The 20,599-nt window shown below is 41.5% G+C and overlaps 1 protein-coding gene across 4 annotated transcripts; it reads left to right on the top strand.

Annotated features, from left to right (window-relative positions):
* The first annotated feature begins 13 nt into the window (after positions 1 to 13).
* nxf1a (nuclear RNA export factor 1a) lies at positions 14 to 20,267 on the top strand. 4 transcript variants are annotated; one of them, XM_035768046.2, is made up of 21 exons: positions 17 to 437; positions 1,211 to 1,267; positions 2,015 to 2,246; positions 2,375 to 2,519; positions 2,606 to 2,689; positions 3,125 to 3,229; positions 4,204 to 4,284; positions 4,386 to 4,455; positions 4,545 to 4,633; positions 4,725 to 4,832; positions 5,039 to 5,148; positions 5,346 to 5,382; positions 5,468 to 5,536; positions 5,638 to 5,693; positions 10,116 to 10,220; positions 10,308 to 10,366; positions 10,478 to 10,593; positions 10,700 to 10,815; positions 11,057 to 11,239; positions 19,770 to 19,830; positions 19,941 to 20,267. In XM_035768046.2, the coding sequence occupies exons 1-21, from the start codon at positions 377 to 379 to the stop codon at positions 19,977 to 19,979; spliced, it is 1,983 nt and encodes a 660-aa protein (XP_035623939.1). In that variant the 5' UTR covers positions 17 to 376; the 3' UTR covers positions 19,980 to 20,267. The 4 variants fall into 4 exon arrangements, with proteins under 4 accessions (XP_035623932.1, XP_035623939.1, XP_035623947.1 ...); XM_035768039.2 differs by having other exon boundaries at positions 14 to 437; positions 10,116 to 10,366; XM_035768058.2 differs by lacking the exons at positions 17 to 437; positions 1,211 to 1,267 and adding an exon at positions 843 to 1,146.
* Positions 20,268 to 20,599: the final 332 nt, after the last annotated feature.

Raw genomic sequence — 20,599 nt, forward strand, 5'->3', positions numbered from 1 at the left:
GCTCAAACCATTCACAAGGGGGCATTGTTTAAAGTTATTAGGAGGGTCCGTCTGCGGACAGGCCACTATCAATTTAGTCCCTATCGCAAATTTGATATTGTAGTCGCCATTTATTTTCATCGTCACAACTTATATTGCTAAAACTAAACACTTTGACTAATATTTAGTTTTGATCAAGCATTGTTTAAATGTGGTCAATTATCGATTTGCACTGCAAAATGAGGCATCACCAGAGAAACGTTGACGTTTCTCCAATTTGTTAGCTAGCGAACTTTTAAACTGCACAAGTGAAGTAAACCAGCAACCCATGTCTATAAAATAAATTGCATTTGTTCAGATAATTTGGTGACAATACTCGGTAACTGCGAGACTCAAGATGACCTTTCGAAAATGTTACCCCAACCTGGCTGTGGTCGCACGTGTCCAATTTGACCAAGGTATGGCTAATTAGCTAGCTAAAGTTAGCTTTCACTAGCAAGTATTTTTAAGGCCACTTCTTTATTTAATAGTTTAGTCAACCAATGTAATGGTTATTTAAATAAATGTTTATTACGTTTGCCTGAACTGTTAGGTTGAAAACAGCTCCCTTCAAATGGATTCCACTCGTACCAGGTCATGGGATTCCGCTGTTGTCAAATTACTAGTAACGTCTTATTTGACGTTTCGTAGCAGGTTAGGATAATTTACGCTGCAGATAAGAGAAGGGCTATGATTATAGTTCGGTCAAATGCTTTTTTGTTGTTGTTGTACATTTGACATTAATTTGACAAAATCGGGATCCCTTCTAGCCATGACACTCGTACCACTGCGATGGGCTCTTTGCTGGCAATTGCGCGCGTCCCGGAAGCTAGTGACCATGGAATATGTAGTTCTAAACCGCAGTGTTTACGTCTTTGTTAAAGTGCAGAACAGTAGCTAGATTTCCATAGAGTAATGCACTGGGACACCATTTATAACCATATTACCTTCACGTTTTGGAACAAAGTTCTATATGTTTAAATATCTATTTTTCACTCGTTTTGATTTATGTTCGTCTGAAGTAGCATATAGTCGCAGCGCTTGTGATGTACTGTCTGTCACCCAGGGTTGTGTTTTGTATCTGACACTGACAGTGGAGTATGGCGGACGGTGGCCGGTTCTACAGTGGTAAGTTACCCTGGAACAAAGCTTCAAATCTGCTTCTAAACAGTTGTTTTCCTCCTCTGCCTAGATCAGGAGGGAGTTGTCGTCCAGAGAGATGTCAAGCGCAAAGGCAAGCTACCAGGAGGTAAAACGCCGAAGTGTAAACAAATAAGTGAGGCGCATATGGGGACAGGACAGTCGTTTACGTTTTCTGTGACACAGGAATTTTAGGCCACATCCCGATTCAGGAACAATCCCAAGCACACCTGGCTACCAATACAGTGTTGGCAATTATTTTTTAGTGAGAACCGCGATTGGCTCCCTGATTTGTCAGTATGTTTTGCCCCCTGCCTTGCTACAGCAAGACATTTCTTCACCCCCCCTTTGAGCTTCTCTGCCTGTGTGTGCACCATTGCTGTGACTGCTGTTGCACAGACAACTTGAACCAATCTCGTTTGGTGCTAAATTAAGTCCGAAAATTCGCTAAATGCTATGAAAACCATAGAAATCATCAGTGTGTCAAAATTCACCAAAGGCAGTCTGAAAAGTAGCTGAATTTGTTGCTAGCCTTTACAAATAAAAGTATCTGTAGGGGTCTAAAAACTTGCTAAATATAGGGACAAATTTTGCAACACTGGTGACCGTTGGTCAGTTGACCAGACTGAGGTATGCTCAATATTTTAAATGCAGATTCAGAAGTATTTGTGCCATTTATCACAAAATATTTGGAGCTACTTTAGTCACCTTTTTAAATATGCAGTTATATGATGAATCATCTACAACTGTGTCTACAACATGATAATGTATATGCATAAACAGATATTCATGCCAGAAGATTGCCCGTACGAGGTTGTTTATGATGATCCATCCTCTCTCTCTCTCCCTCCCCCAGAGCATGACAACAGAGTCTCGGGCCCTCAGTTCCGGGGGGGGCGTATGAGTCGGGGCCCCTTTAGGGGCCCAATCTACTACGACGGTCCGGCCAGGCAGCAGAGGCCTCGAGGGGGCCAAATGGGTGGGTTCAGGGGCCCTGGACCGGGACCTCGGGTCCGGTTCGAAGATAACTATGTAGATGTAACTATGAACAGCGGGAGCCCACAGGATGGCAGCTCTCACCGCAGATTGTGAGTGAGATTGCATACTACAACTGTTACATGGCAGCGATAAGATTTTCTGTTACTGTCTATAAATAAACATGTGTTTTGTGAGATGATTCTTTGTCAGGTAACACTGTGCACTCTGACCCCCTTAGCAACCCGTACAGGTGGCCGAATCGGAGAGGCGATGGACAATTTGACCGAGACAGAAGAGGAACTGGGGGCTACAGAGGAGAAGGTGGAGGAGGAAGAGAAGGAGGGGGAGGAGGAAAAGACAAGAGCAGTTGGTGCAAGATGATTGTGAGTATCTTTAACGAAGAGCATGACAAGTATCTATTTCATTATGGTAAACTATTTTATAGTCAACTAATTGCTCTCTCTGGCAGATTCCCTATGGGAGGAAATATGACAAGAAATGGCTGCTGACGGCTTTACAGAACCTGTGCTCTGTACCCTTCACACCTGTTCAGGTAAGTTGCTGGCAGACAGCCCAGCCATTATCATAGGACTTGACTGATGGGTTAAATGTTGTTTTTCTGATCACTGGGATAGAGGAGTCTTATGCTTTGAAACCAATACAAGTACATGTATGTCTGTCTATTAAACCGGGGCGGCAGGTTGCCTAGTGGTTAGAGCATTGGACTTGTAACCGAAAGGTTGCAAGATCGAATCCCCGAGCTGACAAGGTAAAAACATGTTGTTCTGCCCCTGAACAAGGCAGTTAACCCACTGTTCCTAGGCCTAGAATTTTTCTTAACTGACTTGTAACTGACTTGCCCAGTTAAATAAAGGTAAAAAAATATATATATATAGAAGTAAATGTTGAGGATATTTACAAGTGCATTTAAGTATTAGTATTGTTTCTCTCTCTCTTGCCCCCCCGCCCATCCATCCATCCTTTTCAGTACCAGATCGAAGGCCATAAAGCCCAGTTCTACCTCGAGGATGCCTGCACAGCCAACGCACTGTGCAGAGTCTCTCGCCAAATCACAGACACTGAGGGCTACAAGGTACAGCAGCCTTCTCACTAACCGTTGGCTATACTCCTGGCTATAAGTGTAGTGTATCCCTTCTATTCCTCAAACCATGATCTCCCAATTTAATGTTATTTGATAAGAGCTGCAGATTGAATGTTAATATACACTGAACAAAAATATAAACGTAACATGTAAGTGTTGGACCAAGTGTTGGTCCCATGTTTCATGAGCTGAAATAAAATATCCCAGAAATGTTCCATACCCACACAAAAAGCTTATTTCCCTCAAATGTTGTGCACAAATTTGTTTACATCCCTGTTAGTGAGCATTTCTCCTTTGCCAGGATAATCCATCCACCTGACAGGTATGGCATATCTAGAAGCTGATTAAACAGCATGATCTTTACACAGGTGCACCTTGTGCTGGAGACAATAAAAGGCCACTCTAAAATGTGCAGTTTTGTCACACGACACAATGCTACATACTGTATGTCTCAAGTTTTGAGGGAGTGTGCAATTGGCATGCTAACTGCAGGAATGTCCACCAGAGCTGTTGCCAGATAATTGGATGTTAATTTCTCTACCATAAGTCGCCTCCAACGTACATTTGAGAGAATTATGGAGTACGTCCAACCGGCCTCAACTGCAGACCACGTGTAACCACGCCAGCCCAGGACCTCCACATCCGGCTTCTTCACCTGCGGGATCGTCTGAGGGGGGGGTGCTGAGGAGTATTTTTGTCTGTAATAAAGCTCTTTTGTGGAGAAACTCATTCTGATTGACTGGGCCCTGGCTCCCCAGTGGGTAGGCCTATGCCCTCCCAGACCCCCCCATGGCTGTGCCCCTGCCCAGTCATGTGAAACCCATAGATTTGGGCCTAATTATGAACTGACACTCATTAAAATTGTTGCATGTTGCGTAAAGATTTTTGTACAGTAGAATTTCTTTGAAGTTACTACTTATAATAATGTTTATGCTTCCTCTACACCCCCCCCCCCTCCTCTCTAGGTGATAGTGCTGATGAACCCCTGTCCTCCTCCCGCCATCCTCAACACCCAACTGAAGCCTGAAGACATGGAGCACTTAAAGGTGAGAGATGAAGGGAGGGGGCAGCGATGGAGAAAGTTGGAAAATAATAAGGATGGATATTTACAGATGAATATGAGTAACTTCTGTAATATCTCTGTCAGCAATGCATGGCCAAGCGTTTTGATGGGTCCCAGCGAGCACTGGACCTGAACAACATCCGTACTGACCCAGGTAGCACCCCATACTACCTGGAGATTCAAACTAACCACTGTTTCTATCTTCCTCTGTCCTGGTCTAAAATGTATGTACCTCTGTTACAGACTTGGTGTCTCAGAACATCAGGGCGATCTTGAGCAGAAAGACCTTTATGGATGCTGTGGTCAAGATCATTGAGGAAAACATCCCTGAGGTAATAGTATAATAATACCAATCTATACCCATACAGTTTCAGTGTGTCGTGCTAAAATGTGTAGCTCTCTTGTCTTCTTCTTTTATCTCAGCTGGTGTGTCTGAACTTGAGCAATAACAAGCTGTATAAACTGGAAGATGTGGCAGATCTGATAAGCAAGGCCCCACACCTGAAGATCCTCAACCTCTCCCACAATGAGGTGAGAGAAGAGACTGACCCTTAACCCTAATCTCTAACCTTGTCTATTCATTTTGGGGGCGAATCCTAACTTTCACATCACATGTTTACTACGTCATGCATTAATATCAATGGGAGATTACAAATTAGGATTTGCTCCTAAATCTGCTCACTCGCTTAACCTTTTCCCACTCAATCCTCTTTTTTCTTTCTCCATCTTCCTCCCAGTTGAAGTCAGAGAAGGAGCTGGATAGGTTGAAGGGTTTGAAGCTGGTTGAGCTGTGGTTGGACCGTAACCCACTGTGTGACCAGTTCAAGGACCAGCTCACCTACATCAGGTCAGTCTCTGAGCCTGGGTGGGGGTTAGGCTGTGTGTGTTATTTAGTAGGTAGATGGGAGCACTGACATAGTCCTGTGGATGCCGCAGTCCAGTGGATGTCGTGGCCCTGTTGACTCCATTACGTTGAGTGGGTGTGTGAGGTGGGATGTGACTTCTCTGTTCTTGTTCCCTCTCCATTGTGAACATGGCCACCAGTGCTATCAGGGAGAGGTTTCCCCGGCTACTCAAACTGGTAAGATGTTCTCTTTTCTTCTCTGATCCTCTCCATCTTTGACTGCATTTGATTTGCTTGTTTATTTCCTGTTGTTTTTCTGTAGGATGGTCATGACCTCCCCCCGCCGATAGTGTTTGAAGTGGTATCACCCACCACTACCCCCCCCTGCAAGGTCTGGTCCGTTTTCGTTCACAGAATAACAAAAAGGTGCACTTGATTCATTTTATTTGCTTGGTTGATTCTGACAGATGCTCTTTTCTTTGACCAATCCAGGGTAGCTACTTCGGTTCAGAAGAAATCAAGGTCCTCATCATGCATTTCCTGCAACAGTAAGTGTATTCACATATCTTTTGTCAAGATTCAAGTATATTCCTTCAGAAAGGATATATTTGTCACCTTTAAGACCGGTAACACAGTGGGTGCTTGTCAAAATGCATAATTCCGAGCAAAGCAGTCCAAATCAAAGTATGCGAAATGAAGCATGGAGGGCACATCTCGAAGGCGTACTCCATACGTGCATATTTTGAAGCATGCATCGACGCAAGCTTTAACGGAAATTATGCAAAGAAATGACCTGATCGTGTCAAAAAAGTACGCAAAATTTATTGAAATCAATGGCAACCGTTATTTGAGCAGAAGCGAGAGAAAATGTTGCCTATTCACAAATCACATGTTGCCTGACTACAATATTTGATCTTGATATGTTAATAAATACATGGTGTTTCATTTCGGCATGTTTACCTGCCTACGTACCGTAGATCGCAAGCCCATAATAAGTCAATAGGGCTAACTGGCTAGCTACTACTGTTAGCTAGCCACGAAGAATTGACATCTATCTTGCATAATATTTGTTTGAGGTCCTTTTGCTTGTTAAACTATCTAGTTAGGTACATTATTACAATTCACATTTAGCTAGCTGATAGTTAAGAAGTAAAATGGTTGCTTTGTGTATGTGTTGTTTCGTCTTTATTGCCATTGTCATGGCTGGAAGACGGTTCAGTGAATGGGTAAGTCCATAGTAAGTCAATATGGCTAGCCAACTAGCCACACAGAATTGGTAGCTACCCAAGAAAAATGTACCACTACCACGCATAACATTCGTTATAAATCATTTTTGCCTGTTTAACACATTTTTTAATCTAATTGCTTTAAATATTGACTGGCTGTCATCAGGCTGCCCACTCAAGAGAAAGCTTTAAACTGTAACTTGTGCCTGGTTCAGGTTATCAATCAACCTACCAGGCTAGTTAAAAACAGTATAGGAATGAAATCATCAACATGTATTGATCATATCTTTACTTATGCTGCAGAAATTTGTTTGAAAGCATTATCCAAATACCTTGGATGTAGTGATCACAATATAGAAGCCATATCTAGGAAAACCAAAGTTCCAAAGGCTGGGCCTAATATTGTGTATAAGAGGTCATACAATAAGTTTTGTAGTGATTCCTATGTTGATGTGAAGAATTTGTTGGTCCATGGTGTGTAATGACAAGCAACCAGACACTGCACTTGACATATTTATGAAATTGCTTATCCCAGTTACTGATAAGCACGCACCCATTAAGAAAATTAATGTAAAAACTGTTAAATCCCCGTGGATTGATGAGGAATTTAAAAATTGTATGGTTGAGAGGAATGAGGCAAAATAGGTGGCAAATAGGTCTGGCTGTACAACCAATTTGGCAAACGTACTGCAAATTGAAAAATCATGTGGCTAAACTGAATTAAAAAAAGAAGAATCTACACTATGAAACAGATGAAAATAGTAAAAAGCTTTGGAGCACCTTAAATGAAATCTTGGGCAAAAAGGCAAACTCTGCTCCATCATTCAGATGGCTCATTCGTCACAAAACCCACTGATATTGCAAACTACTTTGATGTTTTTTTCAATGGCAAGATTAGCAAACTTAGGCATGACATGCCAGCAACAAAAGCTGACACTACACTTCCAAGTATATCTGACCAAATTATGAAAGACAAGCATTGTAATTTTGAATTCCGTAATGTGAGTGTGGAAGAAGTGAACAATCCATTGTTGTCTATCAACAATGACAAGTAACCGGGGTCTGACAACTTGGATGGAAAATTACTGAGGATAATAGAGGACAATATTGCCACTGCTATTTACCATATCTTCAATTTAAGACTACTAGAAGTGTGTGTCCTCAGGCCTGGAGGGAAGCAAAAGTCATTCCCCTACCTAAAATAGTAAAGCCCCTTTAATGGCTCAAATAGCCTACCAATCAGCCTGTTACCAACCCTTAGTAAACTTTTGGAAAAAATTGTGTTTGACCAGGTCGCAATTGTAAATGAGAACTTGTTCTCAACTTGCCTACCTGGTTAAATAAAGGTGAAATAAAAAAAGATACAATGCTATTTTTCAGCACACTTATAGGGAAGGACATTCAGCAAGCACAGCACTTACACAAATGACTGATTGGCTGAGAGAAAATGCTAAAAATACATTTGGGGGCTGTTCTGTTAAAATTCAGTGCGGCTTTTGACATTATCGATCATAGTCTGTTGCTGGAAAAACGTATACATTATGGCTTTACACCCCCTGCTATATTGTGGATAAAGAGTTCTGTCTAATAGAACACAGAGGGTGTTCTTTAATGGAAGTCTCTCCAACAAAATCCAGGTGGATTGAGGAATTCCCCAGGACAGCTGTCTAGGCCCCTTTTACTTTTTTCAATCTTGACTAACGACATGCCACTGGCTTTGAGTAAAGCCAGCGTGTCTATGTATGCGGATGACTCAACACTACAAGTCAGCAACTGAAATGACAGCAACACTTAACAAAGAGCTGCAGTTAGTTTCAGAATGGCTGGCAAGGAATAAGTTAGTCCTAAATATTTCAAAAAATAAAAGCATTGTATTTGGGACAAATCATTCACTAAACCCCTGAAATAAATATTGTAATGAATAATGTGGAAATTGAGCAAGTTGAGGAGACTAAACTGCTTGGAGTAACCCTGGTTTGTAAACTGTCATGGTTAAAACATATTGATTCAACAGTAGCGAGGATGGGGAGAAGTCTCTATAATAAGCGCTGCTCTGCATTCTTAACAGCAGTATCAATAAGGCAAGCCCTAGTTTTGTCGCACCTGGACTACTGTTCAGTCGTATGGTCAGGTGCCACAAAGAGGGACTCAGGAAAATTGCAATTGGCTCAGAACAGGGCAACTCGGCTGGCCCTTGGATATACAAAGAGAGCTAACATTAATCATATGCATGTCAATCTCTCCTGGCTCAAAGTAAAGGAGAGATTGATTTCATCACTACTTGTATTTGTGAGAGGTGAATGGGTAAGTCTCTAAGAGCTTTGCACAACTGGATTGTACAATATTTGCCCATGTTGAATGCACCGAGCTGTCTGTTTGAACTACTGGAACACAGCTCGGAAACTCATGCATACCCCACAAGACATGCCACCAGAGATCTCTTCACAGTCCCCAAGTCCAGAACAGACTATGGGAGGCGCAAAGTACTACATAGAGCCACAACTACATGGAACTCTATTCCACATCAAGTAACTCATGCAAGCAGTAAAATTTGATATAAAAACAGAAATAAACCTTATGGAACAGTGGGGACTGTGAAGCAACACAAACATAGACACATGCATACAAACACACGATAACATACGCACTATACACACATGTACACATGGATGTTGTCTTATAGATATGTGGTGGTAGAGTAGAGGCCTAACAGGCTGACTACACCGCGAGCGTTGCAAAATACATTTAGAAATCTATATTATTCAATCATTGCACCCACACTGCTCGCATGCGCCAACGAGCATCTGCGTTGCCAAGGGCTAAAATAGAAGTAAGTTCTATTTGTGATGCAGGTCCTGCCTCTCCCATGTCCTCATTGGTTTATAGAAGCAGGTACCCACGTGCCATCTCCTCATTGGTTATACTCACATGGGTGACTGAAAGACGAACAAGGTCAGTGGCGGTAATGCACCTAATTTATGAAAGTTGCCATTCACAATATAAAGTCGAGAAGAAAAGGCGGAGGAGAGATGACTAGAAACGATTAGTTTGACCGTTTTATGTGTGTATTAATTGTCGGAGTAGAGGACCTTGTGCATTTCAGGTGAAATAACAACTTTTCGACCTGTCCCCAAATTAATTAATTGGTTCAGAGTTTGTTTTGATATTTTAACTTGCGTGTCGTGATCGCGTTTGGTGTGGGGGGGACAAAATACATTTATGCACGATGGCACACACGTACGCAGACGGTTTGAGTTCCGTGTAAGGGCACACACTTAATATGTTGTGAAATCTGTTATGAATATATTGTCATATTTAAATGTATAACTACATACATAAATTCAAATAAATACAAACTAGCTGGCTAGCTAGATTATTAAGATTCATAGCTGATCATTCTGAAGTAAAACGTTTGCTTTGTGTATATCTTGTTTCGTCTCTTGTTGCCATTATCCTGTTCAGTGACTGGGGAGGTGACGCGTGAGGTAATACAGTAGGGGGAGTGCGAGTTCTTCTCAAATGTAATGTTTTATGCATTCACCACACTCGTCCCCATGAGAACATACTCAAGAGAACGTGGTTGGAGAATGCATTCGAATGCATGAGTGTGTGGAGCACGGTAGTATGCATATTGAGAAACACCCAGTGTGTATGACCTCTGACAGCTATTATAGTGTATGGCAGATATTAGTGTTATAACTTTTCTATTACAGGTACTACAGTGTTATAACTTTTCTATTACAGGTACTACAGTGTATATGACTCTGGGAACAGACAGCCTCTTCTAGATGCCTACCATGATGGTGCCTCCTTCTCACTCAGCTTGCCCTCCAGTCAAAACCCAAACAGGTCTCACACACACATTTCTCCATCTGAATGTCTGGCTCGTGGGAGTTCGGAATATATACATATTTATTTGTATATTTTTAATCATAGGTGTAGTTTGAGAGAGTACCATAAAGACAGCCGTAACATAAAGCGACTCAAAGATCCATGTGAGTCTTCCAAATATTTAAGACAATTAACAAGTATGTCATCAACAGATTTGTCTGTTGTATTTCTGTAATAATATGTGGCATCTTCCCTCTGGAATCTGCTCCCCACAGCAACACGGTTCCGCCTACTGAAGCACACACGGCTAAACGTGGTAGCGTTGCTCAACGAGCTGCCTAAAACTCAGCATGACTCTGCCTCCTTCAATGTAGACGTCAACACTTACACGGTTAGGCAATCTGATTGATAGTTAGTGTAGCAGTCTCAATACTATCATCAGTTCTTCTGTTCATGGTGGTTTTATTTTTCAAAACCTTGAATTTTCTCTTTTTTAGACCACGTTACTGTCCTTTACGGTCAGTGGCATGTTCAAAGAAGTTGATGGTAAATCTCAAGGCGCGGTTAGGGCCTTCTCTCGGGTCTTCATCGCAGTTCCTGCAGGAATTTCTGGGTAATTCTGAGGTTCCTCGTTCACCTGATCTTGGTTTTAAAAATGTCTTATAAGACTGTGCTGAAGAATGCTAAAATTATATCTTATATGATATACGAAAACAATGGTCAACGAATATTAATAAATATTGGCATCAGTTATAAGAAAATGTAACAGGCTAACTGGTCCTATATTAAAGAAATCGGGGGGGTTAATTGAAAGACAGTTTCAAACTATTTGTCTTCCATTTCTCCCTCTCCAGTCTATGCATTGTGAATGACGAGCTATTTGTGCGCATCGCTACAACGGAGGAGATCCAGCATGCATTCGCTGCTACCGCCCCCACTCCCTCCAGCAGCCCAGTGCCCACCCTCACCGCCCCCCAGCAGGAGATGCTCTCCGCCTTCTCCCTCAAGTCTGGCATGAACCTTGAGTGGTCGCAGAAGTAAGTTTGTGGGCATGTTCAAGCAGATCAATTTTGCTAAGTCATTGGTCACCGCCTTTCAAAGTGTGTTGCATTATGGGGATAAAAATTGTCCGACTTGTGTCTACATATCGACTACATGACCTTTATAAAAAAACGTGATCAAAGGTCATGCAGTTTTTTACAAAGTCGCCTTCAAGTCGCTGCAGTTGCTTCTGACCGATTGCACCATGCAGCCGTCGCCTGGCTACTGGGAGGTACTATTTGTCAACCAATCATTAGGGTGTTTTTGTTTGACCCATGCGAACAATACCCGAGACGTGACGGAAACAGGAACCAACTTTTACACAATTCAAATGTTATTATGTACAAATTGTGATATTTTGAGGCGCTCTCCTGATGAAACTACGGAGGAGAGTAAATTAAATCTAGATCACCTTTACTCAACACACAGACTCATACAAAGCACTCCCTCCCCCTCCATTTGGCAAATCTGACCAATGATCCTCCTGATTCCTTCATACAAGCAAAAACAGGAAGTATCAGTGACACGCTCAATTCTGAAGTGGTCCGATGAAGTGGATGCTAAGATACAGGACTGATTTGCTAGCATAGACTAGAATATGTTCCGTGATTCATCCGATGTCATTGAGGAGGTTACCACATCAGTCACTGGCTTCATTAATAAGTGCATCGACGACTTCGTCCCTAGTGCCTTCAGAAAGTATTCGCACCACTTGACTTTTTCAACATTTTGTTGTGTTGCAGACTGAATTTAAAATGGATTAAATAGAGTTTATTTTTGTTACTGGCCTACACACAATACCCCATAATGTTAAAGTATAGTTATGTTTTTGGACATTTTTAAAAATTCATTCTAAATGAAAAGCTGAACTGCCTTGAGTCAATAAGTATTCAACCCCTTTTATGGCAAGCCTAAATATACTATACAAAAATATAAATGCAACATCAAATCCAACTTTATTTGTCATATGTGCCGAATACAGCAAGTGTAGACCTTATCGTGAAATGCTTACTTTACAAGCCTTTAACCAACAGTGCAGTAACATGCAACATTTTCAAAGATTTTACTGAGTTACAGTTCATATAAGGAAATCAGTCAATTGAAATAAATTCATTAGGCCCTAAACTAGGGATTTCACATGACTGGGAATACAGATATGCATCTGTTGGTCACAGTTACTTTAAAAAAAGTAGGGGCATGGATCAGAAAACCAGTCAGTATCTGGGGTAACCACAATTTTCCTCATGCAGCGCGACACATCTCCTTCTCATAGAGTTGATCAGGCTGTTGATTGTGGTCTGTGGAATGTTGTCCCACTCTTCTTCAATGGCTGTGTAAAGTTGCTAGATATTGGTGGGAACTGGAACACACTGTCATACACGTCAATCCAGAGTATCTCAAACATGCTCAATGGGTGACATGTCTGGTGAGTATGCAGGCCATGAAAGAACTGGGACATTTTCAGCTTCCAGGAATTGTGTACAGATCCTTGCGACGTGGGGCCGTGCATTATCATGCTGAAACATGAAGGGTAGGCGGCGGATGAATGACAATGAGGATCTCGTTACGGAATCTCGTTCAACCACAAAGACCAGAGAGGTTTTCCAATGTCTCACAAAGAAGGGCACCTATTGGTAGATGGGTAAAAATAAAAAAGCATCCTGTCCCTTTTAACATGGTGAAGTTATTATTAGGCGTTGGATGGTGTATCAATACACCCAGTCACTACAAAGATACAGGCGTCCTTCATAACTCAGTTGCCAGAGAGGAAGGAAACTCCTCAGGGATTTCACCATGAGGCCACTGGGGATTTTAAAACAGATAGAGTTTAATGGTTGTGATATGATAACTGAGGATGGATCAACAACATTGTAGTTACTCCACAATACTAACCTAAATGACAGAGTGAAAATAAGGAAGCCTGCACAAAAATAAAAAATATTCCAAAACATGCATCCTGTTTGCAACAAAGCACTTAAGTAATACTGCAAAAAAATGTGGCAAAGAAATGAACTTTTTGTCCTGAATACAAAGCGTTATGTTTGGGGCAAATCCAACAGAATGCATCACTGAGTATCACTCTTTATATTTTCAGGTACAATAACCTTAAACACAGGGCCAAATATACACTGGAGTTGCTTTCTAAGACGACACTGAATCTTGAGTTGTCTAGTTAGTTTTGACTTAAATTGTCTTAAAATAGGGCAAGACTTTTTAAAATGGCTGTCTAGCAATAATCAACTTGACAGAGCTTGATTATTTTTTAAGAATAATGGGCAAATATTGTACAATCCAGTTGTGCAAAGCTCTTAGAGACTTACCCAAAAAGACTCGCAGCTGTAATCGCTGCCAAAGGTTCTTCTACAAGTATTGATTCAGGTGTGAATACCTATGTAAATTAGATTTTTGAATTTAATACATTTTCAAACATTTCTAAAAACAATTGCACTGTCATTATGGGGTTTTGTGTGTAGATGGGTAAGAATATATATTTTTAAAATCCATTTTGAATTCAGGTTGTAACACAACAAAATGTGGAATAAGTCAAGGGGTATGAATACTTTGAAGGCACTGTTCATGTTTCAAGCAGTCCACCATAGTCTCTTTGCCCAAGAACGCCACAGTCATTTGACAGGTTACCATCACCCCATAGCACTCATATCTAGCCATGAAATACTTTGAAAGGCTGGTCATGGCTCACATCAACACCATCATCCCAGACACCCTGGAACCTCTCCAATTCGCATACCGTCCTAACAGATCCACAGAGGACACAATCTCTACTACATTCCACACTGCCCTCTCCCACCTGGACAAAAGGAATACCTTCGTGAGAATGCTGTTCATTGACTACAGCTCAGTGTTCAACACCATAGTGCCCTCAATGCTCATCACTAAGCTAAGGTTCCTGGTTCTAAACACTTCCTCTGCAACTGGATCCTGGACTTCCTGACAGGCCGCCACAAGGTGGTGAGGCAGCAACACATAGGCAGCAACACATTTTTTATTTTTTTATTTCACCTTTATTTAACCAGGTAGGCTAGTTGAGTACAAGTTCTCATTTGCAACTGCGACCTGGCCAAGATAAAGCATAGCAGTGTGAGCAGACAACACAGAGTTACACATGGAGTAAACAATTAACAAGTCAATAACACAATAGGAAGAAAAAAAAGGGGAGTCTATATACATTGTGTGCAAAAGGCATGAGGTAGGCGAATAATTACAATTTTGCAGATTAACACTGGAGTGATAAATGATCAGATGGTCATGTACAGGTGGAGATATTGGTGTGCAAAAGAGCAGAAAAGTAAATAAATAAAAACAGTATGGGGATGAGGTCGGTAAATGCCACATCCGCCACGCTGACCCACAACACGGGGGCCCCTCAGGGGAGCGTGCTTTGTCCCCTCCTGTACTCTCTATTCACCCACGCACGACTCCAACACCATCATTAAGGCCTGATCAGCGATGATGATGAGACAGCTTATAGGGAAGAGGTCAGTGACCTGGCAGTGTGGTGGCAGGACCACAACGGCAGTAAAACAAAGGAGCTGATCGCAGACTACAGGATGCAGAGGGCCGAGCACGTGACGGGGCTGTAGTGCAGTGGTTTGAGTGCTTCAAGTTCCTCTGTATCCACATCACTAAAGATCTATCATGGTCCAAATTAGTGATGCATTGATATGACATTTGTGGCCTATACCGATATCCAATATTCTACTTGCCCCAAAAAAGGATACAGATAACCAATATTAAACATTTTAGCAGCACTTTAAGTATTCTAGTATCGCTAAATAGTTAGACCGCTGCGTCCGTGTGTGTTTTAAGGTACTGCATCACCGTACTACAGTCCCTGGTTCGAATCCAGGCTGTATCACATCCGGCCCTGATTCGACGTCCCATAGGGCGGTGCACAACTGGCCCAGCATAGTCCGGGTTTGGAAGGGGGTAGGCCGTCATTGTAAAAAATAATTTGTTCTTAACTGACTTGCCTTGTTAAATAAAGGTTACACACACACACACCACACTGACCAAAAAGTTATTTTGTTGGCGTTTACGTATGTCCCCATTACCAGTAAAATATAATCAAACCTATTTCTTTCACTTACTTGCTGTGCTGTTTTGTTTTAATTTGTTCAGTTTCATTCTTAACCAGGATTTCTATAGAACGCTGTTTGGGTCTTTGCGTGTCAAAAAATATACTATTTAACACTAATTGACGTGTCAAATAAGCTTGTTGACCAATCAGGACATGAATATGACTGCACGTCACATAATAATTTAACGTGTTCATACATTTTTTACGTAGTTATTACACATTGATTACACTCACTCATATTTCATATGTCACAACGATTCATCGATGCATATGCTATAATGCTGGTAAAGTTGTCTTGCGCACCTACAGTACTGGTCATAAAAACAGCTAGCTAGCTCATGGATGCAAACAATGTTCTTCACCAAAAACATAGCAAAACGACAATCTGTTTTAGTAGCTATATAGTTAGCTAATGAACTATATAGCCAGGTGTCATCATCTAAAATAACCCTGATTTATAAGACAGTTCTTGTTTGATTAATGGTGGTCGGACTCATCTATGTGAAACTAGCCACAATAAGGATTAGCCTCAATAGTGGACTTTGCGGTTAGCCTTCATAATAAAAGTATGGCATATTTCTACTATTTGTATTCTTTTGCGTCACTGTCAATGACATACGCAAAATCCACTATTGTGCCTAATCCTTACACATAACCCGGTCCGGTCGAACCTCACTTGCCAGCTGCTTATAACGTTAGCTTTGGGCAACAGGGTTAAGTAGCTGGGTAGCTATTTATATTTATGAACTGAAGTTCAATTTCAATAGTCAAACAACAATTGGCAGCCTAGCTAATACTTACTCACAAGGATTCCGTAATCATTGCAAAGAATAATGAAAATGACTGCAGTTTTTACTGGTCATTGTTTTCAGGCTGGTTGTATTGGTGCTAGCTAGGTACCAAGCTAAAGCTAGCTACCCCAGAAGTTGCAGTCGAACAAATGATGCTTTATTACCAACGCGGTATTGTAAACGCGTCGTTCGTGGCTGGTGTTTGCTTGCTTGCTGACTTTTTTGTACAGATTTGACAGTGCTACTGTTTCTTTTTTGACACGCAAAGACTCAAACGGCATTCCACAGTATGCATGTCGTGAAGCTAATAGCAGTGACGCTATTACTGTGTAACTCCAGTAGGGCAACATCGGAAAAATAGTGCACTTGGTAGTGTTAACCGGTGCTCGACCAGTCGGCGAAAGCCAACATCACCACGACAGTGATGGAATGCTGTGTTGCACATATAGCGCAAAATTTTATGTGGCGTCATCACGTCATGTATCTTTGTTATATCAGTATGCACGTCAGCTTTGACATCAGTTTTGCACATTGTGCGTTAAACTAGACATCGGCTGATACTGATGTTGGCATTTGTAGCTAATATCAGCCGATATGTTCACCGCTGTTTTGTGCATCCCTAGTCCAAACACACCAACACAGTCATCTTAGAGGGCACAACAATGCCTCTTCTCCCTCAGGAGGCTGAAAAGATTTGGCCTGGGCCCTCGGATCCTCAAAGGTATACAGCTGCAACATTGAGAGCATCTTGACTGGCTCCATCGCCACTTGGTATGGCAACGCTTACACGGAACCCAAACTGGCTGCGCGCGTGCACCATTGTGCATAAATGTACTTTGTCCCCCCACACCAAACGCGATCACGACACGCAGGTTAAAATATCAAAACAAACTCTGAACAAATTATATTAATTTGGGGACAGGTCGAAAAGCATTAAACATGTATGGCAATTTAGCTAGCTAGCTTGCACTTGCTAGTTAATTTGTCCTATTTAGCTAGCTTGCTGTTGCTAGCTAATTTGTCCTGGGATATAAACAATGAGTTGTTATTTCACCTGAAATGCACAAGGTCCTCTACTCCGACAATTAATCCACACATAAAACGGTCAACCGAATCGTTTCTAGTCATCTCTCCTAGGCTTTTTCTTCTCTTGACTTTATATTGCGATTGGCAACTTTCATAAATTAGGTGCATTACCGTCACTGACCTTGTTTGTCTTTCAGTCTCCCATGTGGGTATAACCAATGAGGAGTTGGCAAGTGGGTACCTGCTTCTATGAACCAATGAGGAAATGGGAGAGGCAGGACTTGCAGTGCGATCTGCGTCAGAAATAGAACTGACTTCTATTTTAGCCCTTGGCAACGCAGATGCTCGTTGGTGCGCGTAAGCAGTGTGGGTGCAATAATTGAATAACATAGATTTCTAAATTGATTTGCGGTGTAGTCAGCCTCTTAGCATCTACAGAGTTACAGTGGGTAGTGCGTACGGCCCAGTACATCACTGAGGCCGAGCTCCCTGCTGCTCCAGGACCTCTATACCAGGCGGTGTCAGGAAAGCCCCCCAAAAATCTGACTCCATCCACAGTCTGTTCTCTCTGCTACCACACAGCAAGCGGTGAACAACCCTAAGCACCTTTTACCCCCAAGCCATGAAACTTCTAAACAAGACCGCTAATTAGCTAATCAAATGTCTACTCGGACTACCTGCATTTACCCTCTCTTGAACTGACTCTATGCACACACACTGGACTCTGCTCACACGCTCTTATATACATAGACTGACACTCCAACATACACACTACATACGCCCACACCCATGCAAACTGACGCCACACACACATACACTTCTGTTACTGTCTTGTCTATCCTGTTGCCTAGTCACTTGACCCCTACCTCAATTAACTTGTACTTCTGCCATTGTATTTTCTACTCCCTATTCATGGGTTGCATGTTGTCACTATTGTTTTGAATGTTTGTTTTGAACTGAGCATCATCAATGAGCGCTGATGAAGATTATCAAAAGTGCATTTCAGTGGCTTGGAAATACAATTACATTTACATTTAAGTCATTTAGCAGACGCTCTTATCCAGAGCGACTTACAAATTGGTGCATTCACCTTATGACATCCAATGACATTCGAAAGGAGGCAAACAATTGGTAGGAAAACCTTTTGTCATCATTTTGATTTCACCAGATTGACTTTAGATGCACTATAACCAAAGATTTTTATAACTAATCCAAGATAAACCACAGTCTGTCGTTTCCAATGAGAACAAATGAGCCATAGTGAGCAGAACAAGCAAGGAGGGGGCAGGGCCAAACACGAGCTAGTGAGATCCTATTGGCGCATTCTAGCATCATCTGCATATTTTCATTAGGGAACGCCTACTCTGAAGTGTGCTTGTGCAGTAACACAATTCGCCTTTGCACTCCTAAACAATGCGATTGGGGAAAAAAAAAAAGTTTTGCAAAGGGTCAAGTCTACAAACTTAATCCACTCTGTTCATAACAGATTCAACTTTGGGGAACAGAAAACTGTATTGAGATCAAATGTTTCATACATGAGAAAATATGCTGAATGTCAGCCAAAATCTACCTCGTTCCATCTTCTCCCACAGCCCGCCAGTGGGCTTCCTCTACCATATTTGGTAGTGAGTGGAAACGCCAAGTGGATGCTTCACATTTATACATCCAGTGAAATATGTCTCATTGTTCTATCTGTGGTATAACGTTAGCTAAGATTGAGGGGAGGCCACTGGATTTTTGCTAGCTAATGACAACATTGCCATCTGTCTAAAGTAAATTTGATGACATTATAATCCTGGCAAAGTTGTTTCCTACCAAATATTTCACAACTTTAGCAATGTCATTGTATTTCCAGGCACTATAGTGTAACTTGGACAACAGTAGTTAGCCTCCGTCCAGAATGACTGGGCTTATCGCCACTTTAGGGCACCACTATGGCGCCGCCGATAGAGGGCGGCTTGAGAACATTCATAACAATGGCATGATGCGACCTTTTACCCTCAACAGCCTCAATTAATTGCGGCATGGACTCTACAAGGTGTCAAGCATTCCACGGGTGCTGGCCCATGTTGACTCCAATGCTTCCCACAGTTGTATCAAGTTGGCTGGATGTTCTTTAGGTGGTGGACCATTTATTGATACATACGGGAAAATGTTGAGTGAAAAACCCAGCAGTGTTGTAGTTCTTGACACACGCCTGGCACTTACTACCATACCTCAAAGGCGCACTGAAGTATTTTGTCTTGCCCCTTCACCCTCTGAATGGCACACATACACAATCCATGTCTCAATTGTATCACGGCTTGAACATTTAAAGGTTGGAGACATGTTTATTTTGACATTACAAAGATAAACTTTTGTAAAAAATGGCAACATGTTGCATAGAGCCTTGCTGTAGGTAAACCACAACAGTGTCCGAATTTCGGCTGTCATAAATGCACCTCCCCCATCGTCACTCGTCGACTTTCCTCTACAGTCGGCTGCGTTAGCATTATTACTGCTCGAACACACCTTGTGTGTACTTGTTTGACAGATGGTCAATGTTAAAGGTCAAATTCTAAAGGTCGATGTTTGGTGCAGAAACATTCACTGTGATGTTCTCTCTGTCAGGTGTCTTCAGGACAATGAGTGGGATTTCAACAAAGCTGCACAGATCTTCACACAATTAAAAGTAAAGTATCATGAATCAACTGTCTAATAAAAGTTTGATTAAATACATGCATATTCTGAGTTTCACTTTGTCCAACTAAATGTTGTTTTTCTCCCCAACGTCTCCCTCAGATTGAAGGCAAGATTCCAGATGTCGCTTTTGTAAAGTGAAGTTGGAAGAATATATGCTGTTGATACTGAATATTAGATTTTCTGTTAAGAATAACTAGAATAGAATTGTATATATTTTATGGGTTTTGGTTTTATCCTTTTACTGAAGTAGAAAGATAATGTCCACAACGTTGACTTTCTGCTCCATTGTTTTAGTAACAGTGTCAAGGTTGTTTGACTTGATGACTGATGTTATGATAAAATCTTGGTTATTTTAACCTTAGTTTAAAGTCATGTTTTCATTGTAATACAGTAAAATAAAAAGCAATTGGTTTTGAATGTGTTCAACCTGTTTTCAAGATTGTTTATTATAAAATTGGCTATCAAAATGTATCAAATTCACACATACTCTGAAAATAAATTGTATTCCACAGCAAAATTATGATTATCACTGGATGACAGTAGTACCACACGTACAGATACCGGTCGCGTTTAGCCGCTCAAACGTTGCATGCATCAACCAATTGCTGTGTAGTCAGCTAATACGTAAAATAACTATTCAGATGTTGTAAGATCTGGCATGTATCAGCAACGCCTGGGTAGAGGTATACAAGAGGAACGCGCACACCGTTTTGTTTTGACCTTCCAAAGATGGCGTACATCAATCTACTTTACGACTT

This window comes from Oncorhynchus keta, chromosome 4 (assembly GCF_023373465.1).
Source record: "Oncorhynchus keta strain PuntledgeMale-10-30-2019 chromosome 4, Oket_V2, whole genome shotgun sequence".
Classification (NCBI taxonomy): Eukaryota; Metazoa; Chordata; class Actinopteri; order Salmoniformes; family Salmonidae; genus Oncorhynchus; species Oncorhynchus keta.

Excerpts from the sequence above, each read along its gene's own strand:
- nxf1a (XM_035768039.2), top strand. The coding sequence starts at position 377 with ATGACCTTTCGAAAATGTTACCCCAACCTGGCTGTGGTCGCACGTGTC. Across the intron at positions 2,247-2,374 it reads GGCAGCTCTCACCGCAGATT|CAACCCGTACAGGTGGCCGA; the intron begins GTGAGTGAGATT and ends TGACCCCCTTAG. Across the intron at positions 19,831-19,940 it reads AGATCTTCACACAATTAAAA|ATTGAAGGCAAGATTCCAGA; the intron begins GTAAAGTATCAT and ends CGTCTCCCTCAG.